General features: G+C 37.0%; 1 protein-coding gene across 11 annotated transcripts in view; it reads left to right on the top strand.

The window, feature by feature from the left end:
* LOC126357309 (histone deacetylase 6) overlaps positions 1-12,606 on the top strand; it is a 318,706-nt gene that overhangs the window by 210,587 nt on the left and 95,513 nt on the right. For all 11 annotated transcript variants that reach the window (XM_050007447.1, XM_050007450.1, XM_050007449.1 and 8 more), the window contains 2 exons: positions 5,619-5,700; positions 5,907-5,994. In XM_050007447.1, the coding sequence (XP_049863404.1) occupies positions 5,619-5,700; positions 5,907-5,994 (170 nt within the window). The remainder of the gene's footprint in view (positions 1-5,618; positions 5,701-5,906; positions 5,995-12,606) is intronic.

Below are 12,606 nucleotides of genomic sequence, written 5' to 3'. Positions count from 1 at the left end.
TTATTAATTTTAAACTGAGTGGCCCAGACAGACAAAATACTGTGATTGATGAAATTCTACCAACCAAAAACCTGTACAATTGTAAATTCTTGGGTTTATGCATAGATGGCGGACTTTAATGGAAGCATCAAGCCGTGTGTGTGTGTGGGTGGGGGGGGTGGGGGGGTATTAAGAGGATTATCACCATATTTTAATTCTGAAACCTTAAGGACTGTGTATTCTGATTTAGTGTACCCTTTCTTGTCTTGTGGAATAGTGTACGTGGGGTGGGGCATGCCAAAATAATATGAAAAGAGTTTTCATATTGCAGAAGTGAGCCTTAAGGATCATAGCAAAAGTAAAACCAGGAACTTCTTGCAAACCCCTACTCATTAGATACAGTATTCTCACAGTTTCCCTCTACATTTTTATTATCACATAACATGCCTTATACAACCAAAGATTGTGACGTAGGTGACTTGTCAGTTTTACACTATATATGGTGCTGTTGTGGTCTTCAGTCCAGAGACTGGTTTGATACAGCTCTCTATGCTATTCTATCCTGTGCAAGCTTGTTCATCTGCCAGTACCTACTGCAACTTACATCCTTCTGAATCTGTTTAGTGTAATCATCTCTTGGACTCCCTCTATGATTGTTACCCTCCACGCTGCCCTCCAATACTAAATTGGTGATCGCTTGATGCCTCAGAATATGCCCTAAAAGCTGATCCCTTCTTCTAGTCAAGTTGTGCCACAAATTTCTCTTCTCTCCAATTCTACTCAGTACCTCCTCATTAGTTACGTGGCCTACCCATCTGATTTTCAGCATTCTTGTGTAGCACCACATTTCGAAAGCTTCCACTCTCTTCTTGTCCAAACTATTTACTGTCAACGTTTCACTTCTATACATGGCTACACTCCATACAAATACTTTCAGAAACGACTTCCTGAGACGTAAATGTATACTCGATGTTAGCAAATTTCTCTTCTTCAGAAATGCTTTCCTTGCCATTGCAAGTCTACATTTTATATCCTCTCTACTTCGACCATCATCAGTTATTGTGCTCCCCAAATAGCAAAACTCCTTTACTACTTTAAGCGTCTCATTTCCTAATCTAATACCCTACATTCCATTATCCTCGTTTTGCTTTTGTTGATGTTCATCGTGTATCCTCCTTTCAAGACACTGTCCATTCCGTTCAGCTGCTCTTCCAGGTACTTTGCTGTCTATGAAGGAATTACAATGTCATCGGCAAATCTCAAAGTTTTTATTTCTTCTCCATGGATTTTAATTCCTCACTCTCTTCCCAACCGATGCTTCCCTTTCATGTCCCTCGACTCTTATAACTTGCATCTGGTTCCTGTACAAATTGTAAATAGCCTTTTGCTCCCTGTATTTTACCCCTGTCACCTTCAGAATTTGAAAGCTTTCTCTACGTCTACAAATGCTAGAAACATAGGTTTGCCTTTCCTTAATATTTTCTGAGATAAGTCGTAGGGTCAGTATTCCCTCACGTGTTCCAACATTTCTACAGAATCCAAACTGATCTCCCCCGAGGTCAGCTTCTACCAGTTTTTCCATTTGTCTGTAAATAATTCGTGTTAGTATTTTGCAGCCGTGGCTTATTAAACTGATAGATCGGTAATTTTCACATCTGTCAACACCTGCTTTCTTTGGGATTGGAATTATTATATTCTTCTTGAAGTCTGAGGGTATTTTGCCTGTCTCATACATCTTGCTCACTAGATGGTAGAGTTTTGTTAGGCCTGGCTCTTCCAAGGCTGTCATTAGTTCTAATGGGATGTTGTCTACTCCCGGGGCCTTGTTTCAACTTTGGTCTTTCCGTACTCTGTCTGTATCATATCTCCTATTTCATCTTCATCTACGTTCTCTTCCATTTCTATAATATTGCCGTCAAGAACATCGACCTTGTATTAACCCTCTATATCCTCCTTCCACCTTTCTGCTTTCCCTTCTTTGCTTATTACTGGATTTCCATCTGAGCTCTTGATATATATACTATATATAATATACTAAAAATAGACAGTAATCTAATAATACATTTGGTATAACATCTCCAATGAGGTATATTAATTACAATTATAATGTATTGTTGACATACAAGAAATCTTATACACTATAGTAACATTTATCTTTCAGATATTTTTCCAGGTCTCTTTTGGTACCTTTTACATTTGGGTCATCCACACCTTTCCATATTTTACTTACAAATGTCATGCTCATATAGTATGGGGTTTTTCATGTGATTTTAATTGGTGGGTAGGTAACATGTAGCTCGTTCTATATCTAGTAGCTTATTGATGCAAGAAGCAGTTTCCCTCAGAAAGTTGTGGGTTTCTTTTCATGAAAGTGGGAATTTCATAGATGTATATGCTTGATATGCTCATTATATCTAGTTTTACAAAAAAAAAAGGTTTACATGTTGCTTTGGTTTTGCTCCCACCATTGCTCCGATGATTCTTTTTTGTAGTTCTAAGTAAATTTGTAGCTCTAAGTAATTTTTTTTCAGATCCCAAGAAAATTATACTATACCTAATGACTGAAACAAAATATGCATTATATACAGTTTTTCTTACAGCTAAAGCAGTAATACTATACAGGATATTCAAAATATATACAAGGTTATTCAGTCGACCCAATATGTCGTCCACATGGTGACTCCATGACAGGTTTTTATTGACTAATACGCCAAGGAATTTGACACAGTCTGCAGTCTTTAATTTTTTGTCCATATACCTTATTTCACATATAGACCATGCAGATTGTTTTGTGGTGAAATGAACAATTTTTGTTTTTCCAAAATTTAAAGTCAAGCTATTGTTTTTGACAGAACCCTCCACTTCCCCAAGTGTTTGTTCAATATGACAAATTAGGTCTACCTCATTTTTACAACAGACTCCAGCTGTTGAGTCATCTGCATTGAGGATAGTATCAGACTGGACCTGGCATGGCATATCATTAATATAATACAGAAAAAGTTGTGCCCCTAATATTGAACCTTGTGGAACACCTAACTGTGTGTGTGTTTCCAGCCAGAGAGAAAATTCTTGCCATTGATGTTAATAAGTACTCCTTGTTTCCTGTTTGCCAAGTATGGTGACATCCAGCTAAGAGATCTGCCTTGAAAAGCATAGTGTGCCAATTTTTGGAGAAGCAGGTCATGATCTACTGCGTCGAAGGCTTTGGACAGATTACAAAAGATACCTGACACACACATTCTATCATCAAGACATCGGCTGACTTTTGTGACTAATTCATTTATTGCATGGATTGTGCTGTGGCCTTCTCTGAAACCATATTGATTGCATAAGATGATGCTGTTAGATGAATTGTGATTTTCGATCTGATCACATGCAGCTCTTTCAAATATTTTTGAGAAAATTTGTAGCAGTGAGATTGGCCTATAGTTGCCCAATTCATATTGTTTGCCATTTTTATGTACTGGCCGAACTTCTGCGTATTTTGATCGATCTCGGAAACATCCCTCATAAAAAGATTGGTTGATTATGAAAGAGAGTGGATATTCAATACTGTGCCAGACTATTTTTATTATTTCAGTGGGGACCTCATCCCACCCCACAGATTTTTAATTTTTTAGGGACATTATGATTTTGATGACATCTGAGATGGAAACATGAGAAAACTAAAAACATGGGTGATTGCTGTCTATCATATTGGGCTTTGTTTTTGGTGGTGGGCATCACCAATTTTTTTACAGTTTATGAAAAAGTTATTGAATAATTCACAAATGGCACTGGGTTCCGTAACAGCTCTACCATTTATCACTATTTTAGAATGTCATTGTCTCTCTGCCTCACTGCCAACTTCACTTCTTAATAACAGACCAAACAGCTTTTGATTTGCTTTTTGCATTTGAAATTAAGTTATTATTCACAGTAAGTTTTGCTAGTTTAACTAGTTTGTCAGATGTTTTTTGTATGTGCTTACATACTTACGAAATTCAGGGCTTCAATTTACTTTTTCCTCTATATGGAGTTTCCTCTTAGTAGCACTAGACAATCTAATTCCTTTTGTTACCTATGATCTGCTTTTGTGGGACCTGGTCCTCACTGTTACAAATGGGAAGCATTTGTTGAATATACCCAAGAATTCATACCCAAGAATTCAGTTACAAAGTTATTGCAATTGTCAATTGTGGAAGTGTGTTTGCTGACTGTCCACTTGGTTTGGCTTAGTTTTTTACAATATACTTCCACTTTTTCTTGACTGAAATTCCTACATCTTTTTGTTGTGCAGACTGAATTTTGCTTCGGTAGTGATACAAATAGCGCTTTATGGTCTGATACTCTAAATCTAGAAGAAACTTTTCTTTTACATAATAATTATAACTACTTACAATATTGTCAATACATGTTGCAGAGGTTGCTGTAATTCTTGTATACTGATCAAAATTGAGATTTAGCCCATTTGTGGCTAGCAGATTCATTAAGTGTGAAGAAAATTTGTCATCAGTCCTTACATCTGTGTTGAAGTCGGCACATATAACCACTTTCTTGTGCAGATTCTCACTTTTTCATTTATGTAGCAATGTATCAAACTTATCTGAAAATACAGAGCTTATCTGGTGCCCAGGGGTGTGATATATGCTGATAATTAATATGTTATACTCTTTAAGCTCTATACCATTACTTTAAAATGTACCTTCTTCATTCAGATGGCTTAAATTATGTCTGATATCATAGTCTACCAAGGAATGACCAAGTATGCAAGAGCCACCATACCCATTGGTCCTACAAAAGCTGGTAGCCAGTTTATAGCCTGTATGTTTATTCAAGAGACTGATATTTTCTGTTTTTAGCCTATGTTTATGCCTTGTATATGCTAGAAACTATAATGCTAGTGAAAGAAGACACTAAGATCACAAAAAGAAACATTGATATTCACAACTATGAAACAAAGCATAGAAAAGACTCTCATATGATTAACAGAAGATCAACTGTAACAGTGAAAAGCCCATATGTCAAAGATGCTGTTTTTAATAACTTGTTACCAAATGAAGTTAAGGTATTGCCAGGGGATACTTTTAAAAAGTGAATCAAGCAGTGGCTCATCCAAAACTGCCCTTATAACTTGAATTTATCATGAATTATAATGTAATCAGAAGCAATGTAAACTAAAAAATTGTAACAGTATAAACTTTATACTTGGTTGAAAATGCACATACATGTAAAATTACATAAATTGAATTGATTTGTTTTGTTTATTCTGAAATTTTGCCCCAATAATGAGATGAAGTATGTAATATTTTACAGAATGGATTTTTCACTTTGCTATGAGGTATATGTTGTCTTAAAACTTTATTGGTATATTAAAACTGTGTGGTGGACCAGACTTGAGCCTGGAACCATAACTTTTATTGGCAGTGCTCTCATGTCGTGTTGCCACAATTGAAGTTCTGCCAGTACCTCTTTTGAATCCACCGCAGAGTTTCAAAATAGCATGAAACACCTGCAGAGTGATATACTCATACTATGGTGGCAGATGAAGTTATATCTTTATTATTTTACTTTCTTTTTTCCTGTACATTATTTAGTTGGATTTTTGAGAAATGTTTAGTTGATGTAAATAGTCACATTTAAATTTTAATTTTTGTTAGGTACTAACTTATCATTTGCACCAAATCGAGTCTGCATTGTGTATGATGAAGTGATGATGAAACACAAGAACATTGCTGAACCGTAAGTACTTTTTTGTATGTTCTTTGCATCATCATAATTCTAAAACTAACTGGTTTCCTGTAAATATGATCTGTAGCAAGTATATCAAATCACAGTTCACTTGAAATATTAGTTGTAATTTTTATTAGCAATGTTTATGTTGTGGCACATTGATTTTTATAATTTCACAAAACTTGGTATTTGGCTTACGTGTTTGTTTGTTTCAGTACTCACCCAGAAAAACCGGAAAGAATTTCTGCCATATTTCTTAAACATGAAGAATATGGACTGCTAGACAGATGCTTGAGATTGAAGGTAACTTTTGTTTGTTTCTTTCTTGTGCTTTACTGGACACACCAGAAAATAAATAAAAAAAAGTGATGGACATTTTTTACCTTTGAAATTCATTTTTCTTTTTTTCTTTAGCAAAAAGCTACTTCAAGTTGATGCACGATATTTTTATACTGTGACTATATTAGGTTGCATTATAATTTGGAATTCCCCCCCCCCCCCCCTCTCCTCTCTCATTTGTTAAGTGGCGATAGTCTGTAGATAACAATGTGCTGAAATATCATCATGGAAGCTATGAAACATGGCATAACTTTTGAAGTGCGCCACTATTGTAATAGGCACTGAGAATCAGTGTGAATTTGAAAGAATTTATTGTGAGAGAAAGATGTATCTCTTTACCAAGAGTATTAATATATTGAATTAAATCTCCAGAGTGAGAAAATTATGTACTGCCCAAAGTTTCAAGGAGGATGCTTTTTCATAGTGAGATCATTGACATAGAAGATTGTTAGATCTGGGTTTTGCTTCAGATTGAAATTATTTTACAATTTGTAAATGTAATCATCTTTAATTAACAATTCAGTGTGGATTCTTAATAAATCCATCACTAAACTGCATAATTTTCTGAAACGGTCTATGCTTCGAGAAACTCTTAAGAGTGTTTCAAGATCCCTGTCAGTTTCACGGATACTGCTCACAGTAATTGATATTATGCCCGTCACATGATCGAATGTACAGCAATACAGAAACCAGTGGAGGCTGTACTTGGCTGCCCATATAAATCTGCATATGAAGCATGTGCTGGTGGTTTCGGGTGGGGTGGGGGGCTAGATCTGGTTGCGGGAGATATGAACAGACTGCTGAAACTTGTGTACCTGTGTCATCCTACCAGCTCGACCTTGCTGCTGCACAAGAATGGCACAGAAACTGCTGTATTCCATTAACTGAATCCAGAGGGACACAAGTTGAGTTGCTTGATGTAAGGCAACAGTGCGCAATATCATCCATTCCTGAGGCATCTCATGGCTGAGAGGCATTTATTCAGAGATCATTTATTCAGAGATCGACCCCCCCCCCCCCCCCCCTATTTACAGCTATGCTTGCAATCCAGTTTTTCACCTAATCAACAATATGCTAAATGAGTGACTATACCAAGTAGCCATGGGATATGAACACAGCTCCCAAAGAAAATTGAAAAAATGACCAGTTACAGGAACCGGTCCTTGCTCCACTTATCTCCACCTTGTACATTGCAGAAGTCTTGTAAACAAAATCGAAGTCTTGTAAACAAAATCGAAGTTAAAGAAAATCAAGAAAGTTTGTCAAAGTTTTTAGTACATCGGATCTTACAGCTCTCAAAACTTGAAGAAAATACATTTTAATACAAAACTGCTGTTTATTTATTGGCTGACTATTTTCAGGATGTGCACATTTTCACAGACCATCTAATATAGAGAATAAAATTTGTTGTGAGTGGAGGTGTACAGGGTGTATATGGCCTGGGACAACCGGGAGATCCGGGAAAAACCTGGGAATTTTTTCATCTGGGTGAAAACCAGGAAAAACCCGGGAATTGTTTAGTATTCCAGGAATTTTTCATTGTTTTGGTTTTCAGTTAAATTTTTGTGATTTTTGACTGGCAAGAACCAATACTCTAACAAAGGATATTACTGTATCCGGCTACTGCAGAATAATACTGCAGCAACAAAACGTGAACGAGAGAGGAAAAAAAAAGAAAATAAAACTTAAGTTGCAAAGGAAATGCCCTGTATACTACAACAAAACAGTGCTAATACAAGCGTCTGCCAACAGCAATATGTGTCAAAGGCTTTAGGAAGATCATGCAATGCTTTTTAACAAATTGCCTCCAATGAGTGTGACGTGACAACTGTTTAAATTAGATTCATTTGAGCTGTTGGGGGCAGGCTCTTGAACATGCGCAGTTGAGTCGCGTATGAGTAATACGTTCTCCCGCTTCTGGTTACAGAAGTGTGGCTGGGTGCCACTACTTAATATTGCCCCGGTTCAGAAATACAGTAAATCTGGGGCTGATGCACAGAGCAGTCTGAGTTGAGGTGGGGTGTCTCCACGTGACCTTTATTTACGTTCAGTGATTTTGTTGTTTCCTCTTTGTTTATTGGTCTCACGTTAAATGTTAAAAAAAACGGATTTTTGTGGCCGGGAGCTATCAAATAAATTAAAATACGTTCGCGGAATTACAGAAGGCTAAAATATGTCATTAGTTTCAGATTTTATCTCCACCATTCTGACAGTCAAGCATTAATCGCCTTACAGAACAATAAAGTTATTTTTGCTGGTTTGCTAAAGAGATTTGGCTGAAAATTAACCTTTTCTGCTGAGGCAGTCAATTTGTGTGAATCGAAGTGTTTAATTTCACACTATTGACTGGTTTCAACTGTTCGCTGCATTTCAAGTGCACATATGGCATTATACCATAACAAAAAATCAAACATTAGATAGTACAGACTAGTGCTCCAAGAAAATTTATATACGAATGTGCATTTTAAGCCGAATCATGCGTTTTAGTATGGTTCGCAAAATTCTGACGCTCTTGAGGTATTGTCTGATGTCTTGTTTCTTTTATGACATATGTAAGATCTTTTAATGTTTTACATGTACGAACATATGGGCTTCCTGCATCATCGTAGCTGCCCAAGCATGGTGATGCCTGTTATGTGGCGCTCTCTTGCTGAAACGACCCTATTTTTAACAGGTTGCGGGAAAATATTGCGAATGGTTGTTTGAAAAGCATTACATTCGAAACAGATTTTCTTTTACGCAAGATGAACTGGGCCTATGTGTGAGAATGTAGGATGAATTTCTTAAATCACAAAGCGTTTGAGTCTCATTTAAAAAATCAACTCTTTGAGGACGACAATGTAGAAGAATTTCGAGCCCAGATCAGACATTTAAGTCGTTATTAAAAATTTTACTGACTCATTTATGTGATGTATCTTAAAGTGTAACATGCACAAAAAGATCAACATTATATGTGGAAGCTTAGCTTCTCTTGCAGCTTATTAATCTTTGAGACCAATATTATATGTGAATGCTGTGTATATTAATTTAAACCATTAACTTTTCTTTTTTGTGTGTTCGCGCTACTGAACAGTGATCTAGCTATTGGCTTACTACATCATGTGTCCTATGCTGCTATCAGCTGGCGAGATCACGTGACATGAGCTATGACTGTCTTACAAAAGCGCATCACAATCTCGATTTCAATGTTTCGGAAAGTAACATGTGGTGGTTAGTGGATTTCAAATTTATATCTTCATAATACGAAAATATGCAGCATACATGTTGCTGTACATCAAAGGTCTTTCAAAACGTGCCCCCCCCCCTCCCTCCCAGTTTTGTTTCCTAAAGTGCCAGGAAATTCTACTCTGGTATATAAAACTTTTAACATTCAAAGGATTGATTAGTTTTACTGTGCCGAGGAAGACTATACTGTCACTTAACGCTGAAAAGTGTATTTTCACCCAGGAGAAAGTGTATTTTGCACCGAGAAATCCAGGAAAAATCCGGGAATTTTTTTTCCTTGTCCGCGTATAAACCCTGAGGCGTAGAATGTCTACAAACAGTGGAAATCTAGGACAGAATAAGGACAGTGTTATGAAAAGGATAGGTGGCTACTCACCATGTACTGGAAATGTCGAGTTGCAGACAGGCACATTAAAAAGACTGCTAAACAAGAAAGCTTTCGGCCAGAAGGCCTTCTGAAACACACACACACACACACACACACACACACACACACACACAGTCAGCTTGATGTGATCAATGTGACGATAATATTATACACACAATGGAAAATTTGTTCTCATTAAATTACACTGTGTATCATGCTGACTTATTTATTGTTGGCGTTTCATAATTTTGAGAGATGATGATGCAGAGAATTTTATTATAAGGTCTTATGTAATATGTGGTATTTTCAATTTACTTGACACATGTATTAATAGCACTATGTTCAGTTTGAGATATAGTGTTCCATAACATCACAGTGATACAATCAATTTTTTTCCTTTTTAGCACTGTTTGAGATGCAACATTTTGTTTTATTTATATTTCAGTTGACACCACATATGATAGTGTAGTTATGCTCTTAAAATTTTTAGTTGTTTCGTCTATTGTCTCATATTTGGTGAGTGATGAAGGTAGGATGGAGTGCAGTTCATATGCTGATTAAGCTGCTATTGAAGTTTTCTGTTGATCATTTATCATTGTGTATTTGATGGTTAATGCAGGATTGAATGCCTGTCGTAAGCTGTCTAAGGTGCTATGGAAATATTCTATGAATTTTTTGCTGTGGAATTCTGTTTGTTCAGTTAGCATTCCTTCTAGGTGTTTAGTAGTATGAATCTAAATTTGTATACCTTCTAAAATGTCCATTAATTGTCCTTTGGAGACATTGCGCAAAATAGATTTTGCTCAGTATTTTCAGTGGAGTGGTTATTCTGTCTGTGTGATGAAAGCTGAAAGATTATTTTTCCTTGTGTTTGTGTATTCTTTCTATTTCAGTTTAAACTTCTGCCTGCCTGTTTAAAGTAGGCTTTGTTACATTCACTGCATTCTATTTTGTAAATGCCAGAATGATTTTATTGTTGTGTTTTGTCTATTTTATGAATGATGTTGGCTCCTAATGTGTTGCTGATGTAGAACCATATTCTGAGATTTGCTTTCTTTCTATCTGATACGTGGCCCCAGTATGAGAGTACTACAAATTTATGTTTCTTTTTTTGTTTCAGTCTTTGTCAGTGTGATTTCATCTTTGATCTCTTTGGCATTTGTATTTAATTTCTTTGTATATAGTTTGTGGGCTAGTTCTGGGTTGTAGCCAATACTGATTGTTGCTGCTCTGAGGGTGTTCAGCTCTGAGGGTGTTCGGCTCTGAGGGTGTTCGGCTCTGAGGGTGTTCGGCTCTGAGGGTGTTCGGCTCTGAGGGTGTTCGGCTCTGAGGGTGTTCGGCTCTGAGGGTGTTCGGCTCTGAGGGTGTTCGGCTCTGAGGGTGTTCGGCTCTGAGGGTGTTCGGCTCTGAGGGTGTTCGGCTCTGAGGGTGTTCGGCTCTGAGGGTGTTCGGCTCTGAGGGTGTTCGGCTCTGAGGGTGTTCGGCTCTGAGGGTGTTCGGCTCTGAGGGTGTTCGGCTCTGAGGGTGTTCGGCTCTGAGGGTGTTCGGCTCTGAGGGTGTTCGGCTCTGAGGGTGTTCGGCTCTGAGGGTGTTCGGCTCTGAGGGTGTTCGGCTCTGAGGGTGTTCGGCTCTGAGGGTGTTCGGCTCTGAGGGTGTTCGGCTCTGAGGGTGTTCGGCTCTGAGGGTGTTCGGCTCTGAGGGTGTTCGGCTCTGATTTAAAATTTTCATTGCTGAGAGTTTTTTTCGTGATTCGATCTACTGCTGATTGAAAGTATGCCTCATCATGGCTTCTTGGGTGATGAGCTGTTTCAAATGATATCTGTAGTCGTGGACTTGTGGAAGATATTGAAAGAATGTACTGACTTTGTGTTCATGACAATTAACTCAAGGAAATTAATGCTGCTGTTAAGTTTGTGTTTTATTGTGAAGGTGATGTTTTTGTGCATGCTGTTCAACTGTTGGTGGAAATACCTAACTTCCTTTGCTGATCCTTTACACCAAATGATTGTGCCAGCTGTGTATCTTAAACAGTATATTACTTTGTTTTTCCAGAGGTCTTGTTTTTCAAAGAATTTATTTTCTGTGTTTTCTAGAAATGCACTTGTTAGTGTGCTAGACAAGCAAGTTCCCATTGCAGGACCGTTTTCCTGTGAAAATATTTGGTTGTTGAAGCTAAAAATAGATACGGGGTAATATTATGGTTAGTAGTTCCACAGATTTGTAAACCTCCACTTGATATACTTTTTTTAGTTCAAGAGGTTTTCCTTTATTATATCAATAGTTTAACAAATAGGTACATCAGTATATAGATTAGTTACATATAAGGAAATGAATCTGCTGCTGTCCAGGATTTTTATGCCTTTTATTTCTGCAAATAAATGTAGCAAGTTTTTGATGGTATATCATCTATGATTCATTTAATTGTCACATTTAATTTGGTTCAGCTTTATCTCAATTAAGTATGCAGGACTGTTTATAATTGGTGTAATTTGAACTTTTGGTTTGTATGCTTTCGACTGTGCTGTTAGCCTCAGGCGTTGTGGGTTCATGACTCAGTACCTGTTCTGTTCTTTCTGTGTTAAGAGAAATCCAGATTTTTCGATTGCTCTTTTTATTAGTGCTTGGGGTCTGTTTGCGTGGTCTTTACCTATAAGTGTGATGTTATTTGCCTTAAAGGACTCAGGCATTTTATTTAGATACCCATTTTTTTCATCAAGGCAATGGTATTACCATTGTTTGCTTTTAATACTAAGGTATTATGTGCTTTTAGCTTGTTTTTAATGTTGTACATATGTTGTAGTTCCTGTTTTTGGTTATCATTTTCCCTTACCATATTATATGTTGTAAAAGGATGTATGACTTTGATAATTTTACTAGCTATACTGTTTCGCTCTAATACAGGAAGTTTTACCGTGTCCAGTACTACTATTGTGTGGCCTATCATTGAAAACTACAGCAGTAGCTTTTGGTTTTTGTGGCAGATT

Source organism: Schistocerca gregaria, chromosome 1, assembly GCF_023897955.1.
Source record: "Schistocerca gregaria isolate iqSchGreg1 chromosome 1, iqSchGreg1.2, whole genome shotgun sequence".
In the NCBI taxonomy this organism is placed as follows: Eukaryota; Metazoa; Arthropoda; class Insecta; order Orthoptera; family Acrididae; genus Schistocerca; species Schistocerca gregaria.
This window is presented reverse-complemented; position numbering and strand designations above follow the sequence as displayed.